Consider the following 15275-nt stretch of genomic DNA (forward strand, 5'->3'; position numbering starts at 1 on the left):
GTCACGGGACACGGCAAAGCACCGGATGATGATACTGGAGACAGACGGGGGCTCTGGAGCCCCTCAGAGGTGCCGGACATTGTGCTACAACCCCGTACCTGCACCGTGCCGGGCTGTTCCTGTTCCAACCGTTTCCTGGCGAGCTGAGAGTTCCGGGCGGATCGCTGCCGCTTTTCCACGAGGAAAAGCGAGGAAATCCGAGATTTTCCGCGGTGCCGGAGACCGCGCTCCGCCCTGAGGCGCCGCCGCCATCGCCGCTGCTCCGCCTGAGGGCGCGGGCGCTCCCGGCCCCGCCCCGCCCCGCGCGCGCTCCCGGCCCCGCCCCGCGCGCGCTCCCGGCCCCGCCCCGCGCGCGCTCCCGGCCCCGCCCCGCGCGCGCTCCCGGCCCCGCCCCCCACGCGCTCCCGGCCCGCCCGGCCCCGCCCCTTCGCGCCGGCGGGGTGGGCGTGGCCTCGCCGGACAGCGGCCGCCGTGATTGGCTGCGTCGCGGCGCCCTCGCGCCCACTCTTTGTGCGGCCCCGGTGCCCGTCGAGAGTGGGAGGGGAAACCCCGTGCGAGGGGCGCCGCCATCTTGGCTGCGGGGGTGATGGGGGCGCAGCGGAGCCGCGTCTGAGGCAGCGGAGCGAGCCCGGACCGAGCCCAGCCACAGAGCCCGCGGGGCACCGGGCACCGCCCGCACAGCCGCGCTGCACAGCTCCCTGAGCCCCGAGCACAGGTACGGGGGGCCGGCAGGGGCGCCCGGCCGGCCGGGCCTGCAGCGCCAGGCCCCGCGCTGGGCTCCGCTGGGCCGGGCGGACCGGGGCGGGTCCCGCTCCGCGGTGCTCCCGGCCGGTGCCGCCCCGAGGCGCGGCCCGGCGGGCCCGCAGGGCGCCGTGCGGCCCCGAGGGCGCTGCGGGCGGGCCCCGGGGCCGGCAGGGTGGGGAAGGGGCCGAGCGGGGTGAGGCTGCGGGCCGGACTAGGCCGCTGTGCTGCTCTGTGTCACCGCCGCCTCCCACTGCTCCTCTGCACCGCACAGTCGGCAGCGGCACCAGCAAACACCCGGCCACAGGCGATATTTTTGTATATGTGTTTCTATGTCTCCCCCTTAGGAGCTGTTGCAGTTGCACGTAGGGTGTGTATGTGTGTATTGTACCCTATATGTGGCTGCGTTATCTCAACTTTTCTTACGCTGTCCTGTGCAGTCTTGAACTTTGACAGAAAAATGACTTGAGGGTTGAGGGAAAAGCCACTTCCTAGATGAGAAAGGAGCGAAAGTATTCTAGACTGCGTTTTTTGTCAAAGCTTACTTAGGCTTAAACAGAGTGAAATTCTGTTCTTTCCTTTCATTGTTTATTTCCATTTTGCAGCACACTAAGTATCTGCAACATCTGTAGGTAGCTTTGTCTTGAACTTGAGTTGTGCTGAATTATCCTTGCACTAAAGCCAGGCAAAGGTGGGTGTCTCCCTGGCAGTGGCTCTGGAGGTTACTCGGTGTGGCCTTTGCTGTGAAACAGGTTAGATCTGTGTTGGGATGTTCTTCAGAGGTAACAGAGCCCCTTAGTGAACAGGATTCCCTCAGGTCGGCTGGATCCCAAATCTTATCAAAGCCCAAGTCACCACATCTTTTACAGGAGCTAGATGTTATCCTGTGGAATGCATTGGTTGAGGTTGATTCTTGTCATGGTTTGGACTGAGGGGCCCTTGTGCTTGGACATTGCTAGGGAATAGGAAGAAAATATGAACCTTGGGGAATTTAATTACTAAATGTCACAATTTAATATGGTTTAGAAAGGAATTTGCTAGCTTCCTGTAGGGATTTGAACATGTCATAAATCTGAGTGGAAGGAAGAAGTTCCTCTTTTGCATTTTATGAGTAACTGAAAAAAAAAAAAAGAATTCTTATGAAGGACAGCAGCTTGGAAACAAACCTGTTCTACTGGAGATACTGGGATGTAAAATATAAATAATATTTTAAAATTACATGCTTACTCTGGGTATCTAATGAAACCTGCTTAAGATTGGTTCTCATTTTGCTGTGTCTTCCTGAAACAGGAGGCAGACCTTAGTTAATGTTTACCTAAAATGTCTGTGTTTTCCAAGGTGATGACTCCAGAGCGTTCTGATTTGTTGGAATGACAGAAAACTCTTCTGGTTTTGTATACACTGTCCCAAATTTCTCTGATATCTCCGGACCTTGGTTCTCCTGCTGTGAGCAGACACACAACAGGTTGCAGAGCTCTGTAGGAAGAGGGGAGTAGGATAAGTGAGGAAGTACAAGTGGGTAAGGGAGGGACATGGCAGAAGGTGCTCGAGCTGATGAGGACAGGTAGGCAGTGATTAGTTCAGCTCTGCTCTGGGGTGTGGTTAAGGAGAATTGAGGTGTGCACATATAAATGCAGGAAGTTTAGGAAGCAAAATGGAGTAACTTAATGAAGCAGGATGTGAAACTAGTAGGATAACCAGGACAATGTGGGTGTGACTGGAGAGCTGGTGAGGAAAGTTGGAAAGTGAAGGTAGTGTGATTTGTAGCTTTGATTTAAAAAGAAAAACAGAGTTCTCCTGGAGGAAGGAGAAGTGAAGGACTGTGAAGCCTTTAGAAAAACCTCCTAGTCCTCACCTGGTTAAGGTGTTTTACATGATATGGGAATATATCAAATGCATTTCTTCAAGAACAGCCTGGAAAGGCTCAGCAGAGCTGCAGTCTCAGCCCCAGAGCCAGCCTGCAGGCCTCGTGTACTGTCAGGGGAAGAGTAACTCGAGGTGGGAATAACAAGGAAATGCAAAGTGATCCTGGACAGCAGCTCAGAGGCTGCTGGGTGAGCAGATCAGCTCAGCCAAATTTCCTGTCTTGTGCTGATTGGATACTTTGGTGAAATCCAAGTGGGAGGATGACTCTGGAAGAGCTGAGGGATGAGTAAGGAACTGGCCAGCAACAAGTGATGTCAGACAGGTGTGAAGGCTGCAGCAGGCTCTGACACTCCTTAGGGATCAGGCTCAGCAGGGCTTTGTAAAGCCAAGCTTGCAAAAATGAATAAATAAGCAGAGCAGGGTGGCTGCAGAGCATTGTCTTAAAGAAGGCTGAGATGTTGATGTGGTTTGGGAAGACTTGAATGTCCTTGGTGTGTGAAAGCCAGACAACCACAGTGAAATCTAATTGTAGCAGACCTCAGAGCTTGCTGTGGACAACAGACCTGTGGGAACTCAGCGCTTGGGTGAATGAATTGATAACAGAACTGGTATTACCTTCAGTATGCTGTGATCTTACAGGTGACCATAACTGAAGCACTCACAGGATGTTTCTGGTAGCCTGCTGAAGTAAGGTACCAGCTGAGCCACATGGTTCTGTGTGCTTAAAAAAGTCCTTATCAGGGGAAAATTGCAGTTATGAAATGAAACAATTCTACCTCAATTCTACCTCAACAACTCTCTTCAGCTCCTCCCCCGTATCAATCTTAATGTTGTCTGTTAACTAACATCCAAGTAAATTTTCAGCTGAAAGCTTTTCCTGCTGCACATCCTTGGAGAATGATGCACAGAACACTTGGCTGCCCAGATGGAGTGCAGAATACCTTCTGCTCAGATTAACTAACCAGTGCTTCCCTGGCTGCAGGCTGTGGTGGTTTGCAGGGAACCAGTAACAATTGGGCACTGCTGGGTTGGAAGGTGTAATTTTTTCCCCAGGTCTCATCTCTGCACATGGACCATCCATCAGCTGATGGTATGAACCACAGCAGTGTCTCATAAACCCTCTGCATGCAGCTTCTGGTCTTATTGACACACCTGCTTCTTGTTGAGCATAAAGATACTAAATTTCTCAATGCAGTTGATATCCAGTGAAGAGTTAAAACTGTGTCCTTGAGCTGGAAGGAACTGCACAGGTCTTGCAGAGGCTGGCATCAGTCTGATATTTACAGTTATGTTATTGTGATAAAGAATGTTACAGCAATGTGCCCAGAACACTCTTATCTCAGGGAGTACGGATGTAGCTGATACTTGAAATAAGTCTTCAGTGAGATTTCTAAGTGTCTGTGTAGTGCTTGTTGATTAGAGGAGGAGATGTAGATGTACTGGTGTTTCATTCAGGTCATCTTTAACTTTATTTAAAAGAAAAAAAAGTCTCTAAGGAAGAAGTTGATACATGGGAAATGGATTTGGCAACACAGGTCACTGTAAAATGTCCAGTCTTAATGTAGTACAGAAATGAATTGTGTAGGCTTTGAAATGAGCATAAATCTGTGCTTAGTGAGATCCTCTGGCCAGTGGCCATCCTGCAATAATGCTCTGGGCTCCAGGGCAGCCTTACCTGGGAGAAGGGAGCCAAAACTGAGCTGGCAGACTTTCCTGGAAGAAGGATGGCAGGTAGGCCAAGCTGCCAGACTAAACTTCTGCTTTCTGTTAACAGTAAACTCATGGCTGGTTAGCTTTGATGTCATAGTGCCAGCAGTGGCCGAGGCTGAGCTGTGGATATTTATGTGCAGCTTTCTCAGCCCTGCAGTTCCTGCTCTCCCAAGAGGAAAGCCCCATCCCCCCCTATTGGAATTACTGAGATTCACATGTCTGGAGCAGAGAGGGTGGAGGCAGAACTCGAGTTCCTGCAGATGGGTGATGGCCATCGGTGCATCAACATTGACATGTAGCTGATGGTTTAGAATTTACTGAGCTCAGTTGTGCCCTGTTCTTGTCTGGACTTCCTTCTTTCGTCTGCAGTAAATGCTGAGGTGGTCAGTTTTCCAAGGCTGAATTCTCAGCAGGGTTTCTGTGCTTAGTTGGTTGCATTTTTTTTCCCTCCTTCAATACAGAGTCCTTGTGGAATATCACTTTTATTCCAACATCTGAGTACAGTTTGAATTCCTGCTGTTCTTTATTGGAATTTGAACATTTAAAAGTTTATTTGGTTGTTTTAGTATTGCTTGGGTTTTTATTTGATTTTTTTATCTAAAGGACTCATCTGTTCTCCAGAAAAAATTCCTGACCTTTACTAATGGTTCAGAGTATTTCAGAATCTCTTCTGTAATGTGACCCTTGGAATAAATGTAATACCAGTAGTTTTCTGTATTGAAATAGCATAGTTAAGACTTACCTTACTTAGAGGGCATAATGAAAATGGACATATCTCAGCAAGCAGAAACAGTCTGACAAATGAACAGAGCTGTACATTTAGCAATGAAGATCTAGTTGAGACTTGCTTCAAATTCAGTTTGTGACAGAGACTGCACTGAGTTCCCAGTTTGTCCATGCTTTAAAAAAAGTCCTTCTTGCTTCCCAGACTTGGGTAGCAATGCATTTCCCTCTTGGTTGGAACAGCAGAGCAGTACAACATTGTTTAGCACACAGTGATATCCTAAAGTCGTGTGCTCAGGAATGTGAAACTTCCCTGGGTTTGGGAGTACTTGGCATTCCTTGGCCTCCTGGTCCAGGGAAGAAGAGAGGATTTCATAGCCACACAAGTGGTTGTTTCCCTGTCTTGGAGTTCATGATGCTGGTTGGTTTGGTTGGGGTTTTTAACAGCGTAAGTTCCTGGCTATTTCCATCCTCAGAATGCACAGGAGATCTTTGGTGCTCTTGGTGTCTTGTGGCTGTAACATCCAGCTGTTTTCTGTGGAAAACAGGGCAGTTCCTGCTCTCCTGCTGAAGTACTTGCATGTATGAATCAGTTTTTTCAGGCTTTCTTTTACACTTCCAGTTACCTGAAGGACCTCCAGTTTCTGTGCCATCAAGTGGAGCTGAGCTGTGAGCATGGTGCTCAGAAAGGAGGTGGCAGGTGAAGGGTCCTGCAGGAACATGTGCTTTGTATGCCCAGTTTACTGTGCTGGGACATGCTGGAGAAGAAAAAGAACATAATGTGTGAAGATGTGCAGGAAACTTGAAGGACTGGATGTTTCCACAGTGACACACTTATTTGGGACTCATTATGGAGCAGTGACTTGTCTTTATTTACTGCTGTTGAAAATAGCCCAATAGCACGTGTTGAAGCTGGTACTGCAACTCTGGAATCTTCCAGGAAATAAGGCAGTAAAGCTGCTGGCTTGCTTGGTGTCCAAATTGTCACTTTATTTCCTATATTGGAATAAACTTGGTTTAGTAGAACAGTGTGTGTCTCTCTAGGCTTTGGGGTAGGAGAAGTGAGTGTTTCCATCTGAGCCAGGCGTGGACGAGGTGCAGAGCAGTGCCTGGCACTCACTAAACCCTTCTTAGCTGCTCTGGGAGTTGTTCCCCTGCGAGGTCTAGATAAGCACGTTTGCCTCAAACCTCAGCACTGGGAAGCAGAGGCTGCTGCCTCTGTGCTGGCAATGAGATTTGGTCACCTTGCTTATGACTGCAGTTCACTGAGAGGGATTAATTGTGGTTCAAGGAACAGTACTTTGCTTTTGAGAAAGTCCCAGGGCCTGTAAGCTTTCCTCTGTTTGTATTTCTTTCCAGTATTGGTTTCCTTTGTCATGTGAATGACACATGACCTAATGAAAACCTTTCTAGGCTCCAGCAGTGTTCCTTGTAAGGAGTACCATGTGTTTGTAATGGCTGGCTATCTGCCCTGCAGGAGCAGCAAGGGAAGTGCTGAATTCCTGCTAGAAATTTTCCACTTGCTTAACTGGTCAGTGGATCCAGTTTAACGTAAAGCCTGGGACAAAAGCAGGCATTTCCCATCTTCAGTGTTACCTGGCAACATCTGGCCCTTACAGATGTGTAATGCTGGCTAAGTGTTAGTTACCAAGTCAGCTTTTACTCCTTGCAGATTTAAACAGCCGAAGCCAATTCTAATTCCCTCTACATTTAGGAAAATTCTGGAATGTTACAAGTACTTTGCCTTTTAAAAAAGAGAAACTGCTCAGCAGCCTTGCTGTAACCCTGCCATGCTGACAAAGCCACAGAGATGTTAACCAACTTCCTGAACATCTGATTTGTGGCTGGTACCGCTTTTCCGACACGGACAGGCAGCAGCCCGGACCCCAGTTAAGGCTACTACAGCATTCTTTGAAATCTTAGCTGTTTGCTGCAAGCTGCACTGCTTCCTTTGTTGCTGGTGCAAGTCTCAGAAGTGTAACAGTTCCAACTTGCTGTTTTTGTTAAATCTCTCCAGATTTTGTGCTGGATCAGATTTTATTTTCGGTTTGTACATCAGCTCTTTGGCGGGTGAGTGCTGGTCTGGCAGGGACTGTGCAGGGCAAGGAGGGACTGAGCTTTTCAACAGCTTTAAGTCTTTCTGGATAAAATTGATTATCAGTACTACCCTGGAGTGTGTTTGTGCTTGGAGGCCTTACTGACAGGGGCTCAGAGCAAACAATGGGAGAGCTTTGCTGGCTGGCTGTGCCACTGATTCAGTGGCTGTGGGGAACTGCACACATTTGAACTGTGAATGAAAGGGTGGTTGGGGGAAGAGAGGAAGGGGATTTTTCTTTATGTGAACTAAACTGGATAAATTGGGTCGTCTTCAGGGAACAAGTACCAGTTCTGATGTGTTCTGTTTTTTATTTTAGTGCCACAATGGCAACTGCACCTTACAACTATTCCTACATCTTTAAGTACATCATTATTGGTAAGTACCAGTGGGTCACACCTGTGTATGTTGTGTGGACACATGAGAAGCCTGTGGCTGTGCCACACTGCTTTCAGCATGTGCTTGTACCACCTCAGCCCCCACAGGTCACCACACTTCTCTACAGCTTTAGCATTTACTGGAGCATTTTGCATCATTAATCTCAAAGGCTTTAGAATTTATGTTGAAGACACAAGTGCTGACTGGAAACCATTGCATGAGGCTCATAAACCTCTGTCAGGCTGTATTTTTGTGTTTAAATATTGCTTTTAGCTGCAGCTTCCTTGGCTGCTTAGTCAGGGACTAAGGGATTGCATTTATTGCTGTCCTGGACGAACTGGTCTTGCTGTTAATTGTTTAATTGTTAATGACCTTGTGTAGGTGTAAATGATCTGCAGTGTTACTGTGCAGGTTTGTAAGTCAGGTTGCTGTGACAGCCTCAGCCCCTGGAAAAGTTGGTTCTTTAAAAGATCTTGCTGTGTCTCACTCTTGGCATTGTGCAAGAGGATGAGTGGAAATGAAGCAATTTCTTGAGGTGTTCTGGGTGGCTGTCAGTATCTTTGATGTTCTTTCCACAGTAAGACAGGAGCAGACATCAAGTATATTTTACATTTCAGCTGTACTTTTTGTAACCTTGTGAAATACAGTTATAAAATCAGTAATACAAATTAACTTATTTCTTGAGTGTTCTGTTCCTGCTTGCAAGCTGTAGCTGTAACCAGAGCTTTAGTGTCAAAGTTGATAAATTTGAGGATATAGCCAGGGATAGAACACTGCCCATCTGACCTGAGAAATTAATGTCTCTGTACCATTTGTTGTGTGGGAGGAAGAAAATGTGCTTCTTGCAACAATGATTTAACTATTCTTTCTGTAACAGGGGACATGGGTGTAGGAAAGTCCTGTTTGCTTCATCAGTTCACAGAAAAGAAGTGTGAGTATCATTTCAGTTCATGATATTTATTCTAACTGGCATTTTCATCCCTTTTCCCTGCCTGTTCCCATCATGCATGAGCTCATTTTTGTGTCTGCCTTACTCTGTTTGAGTTTGGATTGTACTGGGTCACATTTTTGGTTTGACTTCAGCAGATGCAGAAACAAATATTGATGTTGTTATGGCAAAACTTGCTCCAGCCAGTCCTGCCTGTGAGGAATGGGAGGACTGGATCTGATTTTACAGCTTTTCTGTAGATTTTGATGTGGACAGAGAGAAATTTCTTGTCTGAACTTAGCATGTTTTCAATATTGGTGTAGCTTGATCACAAGCAGTTGGAGTTTTTAGTGCTGTTAAGGAGTTCAAAGGGGGGGGAAAAAAAAAAAAGAACACTTTTTCTTTGTTTGCAGCCTTGAGCAGCCCTGCAGGACACTTGGCTTGCCCTGGGTGATGGTGTTTAGGGCTTGCTGCAGCTGAAACATTTTCTCCTGTATGGTATCATCACTAATTAAGAATTAGCTTCAGTTCTTCCTGGTGTGTGTTGCTTTGGGGTTTGCAGCAGCTGTTAGCTCACTCAGTGAGTAAGTCTGGAGGTATTTCTCAGTGCAGGCATCACCATGTGCTACTTGAGATGTGGTAACAAAGTGGGTAGGAGCTGCAGTTAAAATAGTTGTTTTGCAGTAGAAATAGGAATTTCTGACTTGTTGTTCGTAATGAAAATGCAGTATCAGCCAGTTATTTAAATGCCATTTTGCACATGGTCAAATTGTCCATGAGGAGAATGTTCTGTCAGCACCAAGCCAAAGCAATACAACCAAACACCTCTGCTGTGAGACTGCCCCTAAATCCAGGTAGCCTGAGTAGGTCCTCACCTTGTCTGTATTTTCTTGATGGGCTTATTAACATGAGTTTCTCATAACTAGAAGGATACCTTTTTGGATTTGATTTGGTGTGTTTGTAGCTACTTAAGAAACTGGCATCTTCTTGGACAGTCATCCTATTGGCCTGTGTGAACCAACTTGGGTATTTGTTTTTGAAGATGTGACAGACTTCTTAACTGTATCTTTCTTGGTAATTCCCTAAAAATTGTCTTTTCCTACTGCATTAAAGTAGTTAACCTTCTGCAAGGATAGACTGGGAGTCAGCTGACTTGGTACCTTCTGATATGTATGGCCAAAGAGCAGCAGAGAAGGCAAGGAATTTTATAACTGTTTATAAAACTAACAGCAGCTCAGGAAATACAGCTTTTCTGGTTAAATGATGCAGTTTGGGAACTGTAGCTGTAAAAATGCTTTTTTAGAGACTGAAAAAATCTAGTAAAGAGAACTGAAAACTTGTGGTAATCATATTTTTGCAGCAAGGAAACCTTGTCCTAGGAAGATCTGATCTTTGCTCTTCTTTTTCATGACAGTTATGGCAGACTGTCCCCACACAATTGGTGTTGAATTTGGCACAAGAATAATTGAAGTTAGCGGCCAAAAAATTAAACTACAGATCTGGGATACAGCAGGACAAGAGAGATTCAGGGCTGTCACACGAAGCTACTACAGAGGAGCAGCAGGAGCTCTCATGGTCTACGACATCACCAGGTAAGGGCAGCAGAGTCGGGGTGTGCTTGGCAAGGTTGGGGTGCACAGCCCTGCAAGCACTGTCTGGTCTGTGCCCTTGGCTCAGAGGTTCTGTGTGTGTGGGGATGAGCAGCATCCTGTTTGTGGTGCCTGCCACACCTTATCTAAACACCCCAGTGTTGAAAGAGCTGCAGGTGAGACGCGGGGAACGATGTGAGCGGCTTTTTCTTGGCAAGTCTCACTGCTGATGAGCCTGGGGAGTTTGTATTTCAGCCTGTGCTGAAGTTGTTTTAAAGAACTGGCTCTGTCCTTACAATCTGCTCTTCAGCACGTGGATGTTGCTGCTGGGGGGCCATGGCAGGGCTCACCTGGCAGGGCTGTCCTCAGAGTGCAGAACTGCCCGTGGGGTGTGGGGAGAGCGAGCCTGGCCTCAGCCTGACCTGGGGCTCTTCCCCAGCAGCCTGGCACTGCACAGGAGCCATCCTGCCTTCCTCTAGAGGGGACAGCTAAAGATGCTGCTCAAACAATAATGCATAGATGCAACATGAAATGCTTTTGCTTTCACACATCTCTCATCTTCCTCTGGGGCTGTTCTTGATATTTATTCTTCAGGCACCTCTCTTTTTTCCTGCATATGTAGGTGTATTTCCTGTTTGTGTAAATACTGAGTAAAACATGACCTTCTGCAGTTTGCTACTGAGGTGCTGTTCTGCTGCAGTGTGTTCTGCAAGAGTATTTGACAGGAAACCCTTTAATGTGTTCTGTGCATAACAGCATCAGCCTTGTCTGTTTGCAGAGCTGTGGGAATTGGTCTGGCTTTCCAGGGGCAGTGTAAGAGCTGCTCCAGGGGTTTAAAGTTGACTCAGATTTGTGGTCTGAGTCCACACTGCTGCTGCTTTGTCTGTCTTGAGGTGGGGAGAACAGGGATGATGGATGCTGCTGTGTTTGGATGCTGACTGTGCTGTTGGCACCTAAATATTTTATAAAAGGCTAAAAGTGTCCTGTCCCGATTCTTTGCAGAAGAAGTACGTATAATCACTTAAGCAGCTGGCTGACAGATGCAAGGAACCTCACCAATCCAAATACTGTAAGTTGGACTTCATTTATTAAAAGCAAGATTCCTTCTCCCTGAGCAGCAGGCTCAGGCCAAAGCACTGCAGTGGTCTCTGCAAGGGCTGCCTGTGATTTCTGCACTGCTCCTGTCCTCGCTTGCAGAGTGCAGTGATTCACTTCCCTGCTGCAGCTGGAGCAAAAGGGCTTCCTCTAAAAGTCTTCCTGTGCCACTCACCTTTCAGGGTCTGTTTGAAGCAGTTGGAGACAAAACTGGGATGAAATCTGGACCAACCCTGAGTTGTGTTACTCCTTCTTGCTTTGTGTCAGTAATGAGGTGAATGCTGTCCTTAGGCTGGAATGTCAATTGGATCTCCAGCAAAAGCTGACCAGGTTTTGTAGAGGAAAATCCTTCTGGGTCTCTCTGCCCATACCACAGAGCTGTTGTTCTTCAGCCTGTTCCTGAATGCCTCTAAAATACTTCAGCACCAAAATGAGAAAACCAGAACCAATGAGAAAACTCTAAAGATTCTGTCTGGATTAGCAGCTGATTAAAGAAATACAAGAAGTGGCTCAGGGTACAGCTCTAAGGAGCAGAGAGCAGCACTGCTTTTTAGGACCTCATTTCATGAGAACACCCCAAAGCCTTGCGAAGTGACAGCTGGAGATGCTGTTCCTGCTTTCCTAGAGTGGGGAATGCTAGAGCAGAGTTCTCCTGAGGGGGCATAGCTTGTGTAGATAACCTGCTCTGCACATTTGGTTTTATAAAAAGTTATTAATAATGAAGGTGGCAGTGAAAAGACTCCTAAGCTTTTTCCCAGACTAACTTTGTCTCTCCTGACCCAGGTGATAATCCTCATAGGAAACAAAGCAGACCTGGAAGCACAGAGGGATGTTACATATGAAGAAGCCAAACAATTTGCTGAAGAAAATGGTGTGTTTTTTTTCTCTTGAGCTGGTACTTTCCTACAAGATAGTGATGTTAAAGTGAATCCTCAGCATTGATAGCTGCAAGCTTACACTTCCAGAGTCATGGAACTGTATGTACAAACTCCTGCTGTGCCTCAGGCAGTCTGATAACTGTGTGTAGTTCTAGAAATCAGCTTGTGTTGATGCCTTAACATAGTCACAAAAGCTTGTTTAGTACTAAAATAGTGTCTTGCATGTAATGGGAAGGTCGTGATGTGTCTGACTTTGGGCTCTTTGAGGCGTGTTGTGCACTGACTCTTAAACTTCTGTCTCTGAACAGGTTTATTGTTCCTTGAAGCAAGTGCAAAAACGTAAGTGACTTTTGGCTGTGGTAATGTTCAGATGGGTCTTTTTGCCGTGAATTGAAAGTAACTTGGAACTGAGGCCTCTGGCTGCATTTCAGGCAAAGACTGGTTGAATTCAAATGAACCGAGTTGGATTTCAGGCCTTATTTGAGTGTGGACTGCGTTCAGTGTGTAAAGGGTTCGTTCCCCTGTGTGTTCAGAGCTGTAGGTTTAGTCTGTAGGTCATGACCAGCCCCTCCAGTCACTGAAGAATTGCTGTGCTGTGCTTGGGGCTGGCTGTGGCACTGGGGAGCAGATCTCCAGGGCCACCAGGCAATCAGCACATCACCAGTGCCACCACTGGCACCTGTCGGAACAGCACTTTGTAACAAAAAGAGGTTTTGATCCATAGTGGCTCCCTGGTCTTTGAGCCTCTGTCGTTACTGTCCTGTGCACGTGGCTCGATGCCTTGGGTTATTTTGCTCCTCAGTGCTTTGGCAGCATTCCTTGTTCCTGGCTGCTCCTGCTGTGGGTGCAGCGGCCAGGGAGGGAATTGCCCTGTCCAGGGCTGGGCTCTTGGGCTGAACAGAACAGTTCCTGTCAGCTCCCACGGCGCTGCCTACCCAGCTCCCTCCTGGAGCAGCACTGCAGCCCCACTAACTCGCCGCTCTCTTGCAGCGGAGAGAACGTGGAGGACGCGTTCCTGGAGGCTGCCAAGAAAATCTACCAGAACATCCAAGACGGGAGCCTGGACCTGAACGCGGCCGAGTCGGGCGTGCAGCACAAACCGTCAGCCCCGCAGGGGGGGCGGCTAACGAGCGAACCCCAGCCCCAGAGAGAAGGCTGTGGCTGCTAGTGACCCCTCCGAGGCTCCTCCTGACCCCTCACCTCTGGCTCTAGGGAGTGGTGCTTTTGACCGCTTCCCCATCTTCTGTACATCTTCCTGGGTTTAATTAAAACTCTTGAGACAAGTTTAACACAGTACTAAACTGCTAAACAACTTTAGATGTAATCAGGTTATCAAAGGCAAGTAGAGTAATAAAACCTCTCCTGCATGGTAAATCTAGAAGTTTTTTTTTTTTTTTTTCCTTGATTGTCCTTGTGATAGTGTCACCGATACATAATTTAAACTGAGCACTGATGCTGGACTCCTGATTTTACACTTTTGCAGGGCTTTGTCTTGTATGGTTTACTTTATGGTTCTTTGGCCTTTCTTCCCCACCTCTAACTGTTCAAGCTGTCAGTAGTAAAGGATAAGTTTTTGCTGTGAAATGACTTCTGATGGTAGCGAGGGGCTCTGTAATGCTGTGCTTTTGTTGGAAGAATTCCCTGTGGGATGTGCTGGGGTTGGGGTGGCACAGGGAAGCGATCTGTTCATTCTTGTGCTCAATAGCTTTATGTCATTTTTTTGCCACTTTTATCCTTTACCTTTGTTAACAGAACGTAAATATGTATAAAATTTGAAGGAACTGAGCTAACAGTTAAATACATCCTGTGTATATGATTTTAATGAAGAAAATGATGCCTGGCATTAGAGCAGTGTGTGAGAACCCCCCAGTTGTACAGTCTGAGCTCTCTGTGCCCCTGTGGCAGCACAGCCCAGCCGGGGCTGCATCTACTGGGTGTCACTCACGGGGTCCCCAGGGTGCTGGGGACACAGACATTAACACTAGTGGGGTGTGGCTCTCATTCTGCACTGTGCAATGCTCCCCTGTGCACTCAGCAGTGCTCTACCTGCTTCTCTTTGGCATTCTTGGGCTTCAGCACACCTCCTGCTTTTGTACCTGTAACTTTGGGACTGGGCAGAGGCTGAACTGGACAGTTGGAACAACATGTGCTCTCTAGGGATTTTAACTGCTCTTGTATTTTTTTTAACAGTGCTGTGTGAGGGGTTGGTTTTTTTTTGTTGTTTTTTTTTTTTTTAAGGGTTTTGCTTCAAGCCTTCAAGTATGTCCTTCCTGGGGTGCCACAGCCTGGCCTGTGTGTGAGGGGTGTCACGTGGTGACCCTGCCTGTCGGGGTGTTGCTGCACTCATGGGGGGGTTTTACTGTGGCTCCTTGTGCAGCTTCACTAGGAAAACAACACAAGGTTTAAAAATGGAAGGGAGTAAGTGCTTAACCACAATCCAATGTTCCACTTCAGGCTTACTGCAGAGTTTCAAATACAAAGTAGTCTGAAAATCCCTCTCTATAGACACTAAAACTCTACAATGTTCAGACTTCTAAGTAACCAGTGGTACCAGAGTATTGTACAGTCAATGTTAAATAAAAGCCAAAACTGGAATGTGCAGACAATAGGATTTGGGTAACTCGTGTGCTGTCCCTTTGTTTGTCTGGTTAGTCCTTTTTTGACTCCTGTTCCTCAGTAGATGGGTATGTTCAAGACCTCCAGCTCCTGCATCCTGCTTAACCCAAGGCTGCACCAGGGTTTGCCCAGGGACCACGACCTGCTGCTGATGTGAAGTCAGTGTTGTAATGACTACAGCTTGTTGAGGTGCAATACCTGTACTCCCAGAGTAAGTTACAGTAGGTCTTATTGTTTCTGTCACAGAAAGGATCTGTTTGGACTGCTGTACTCCTCATTTGATGTAACAATGCTATTAATCTAAATATTTGTAAATAAAGTACCTGTATCTAGATAAACCTCCCTGCTGTGTGTTACTTGCTCAGGCACTGTGTGCTGAGGGTGGGACCTCTGAGGAGAGCTCCTTGGAGTGCTGGGATTTGTGCTCAGCTTTCACCCTGGCCCTTACTTGGTACAAACTTCAGAGTTTCCCAGAGGAAGCTGCCAGTGCTTCCCAAAGCTGCTCTGTAAGGGAAGCAGGGCTGGGTGGTGTTTGTTCCCAGTGAACTCTGACAATGGCTGCATAGAAAAATGTTATCTTTACTGAGGATGAGAAAGGGCAAGACTGAGACTGCTGCCAAAGCCCATCCCTGGGACAATCCCTGCACAGCCCCTGG

The 15275-nt window shown here is 47.3% G+C and overlaps 1 protein-coding gene across 1 annotated transcript; it reads left to right on the forward strand.

The window, feature by feature from the left end:
- The first annotated feature begins 491 nt into the window (after positions 1-491).
- RAB14 (RAB14, member RAS oncogene family) lies at positions 492-15008 on the forward strand. The gene is made up of 8 exons (XM_062505671.1): positions 492-715; positions 7455-7513; positions 8391-8444; positions 9856-10033; positions 11033-11099; positions 11909-11996; positions 12312-12342; positions 12994-15008. Exons 2-8 carry the CDS (start codon positions 7462-7464, stop codon positions 13169-13171), a joined length of 648 nt encoding a protein of 215 aa, XP_062361655.1. The 5' UTR covers positions 492-715; positions 7455-7461; the 3' UTR covers positions 13172-15008.
- Positions 15009-15275: the final 267 nt, after the last annotated feature.

Source organism: Cinclus cinclus, chromosome 19 (assembly GCF_963662255.1).
Source record: "Cinclus cinclus chromosome 19, bCinCin1.1, whole genome shotgun sequence".
Taxonomy (NCBI): domain Eukaryota; kingdom Metazoa; phylum Chordata; class Aves; order Passeriformes; family Cinclidae; genus Cinclus; species Cinclus cinclus.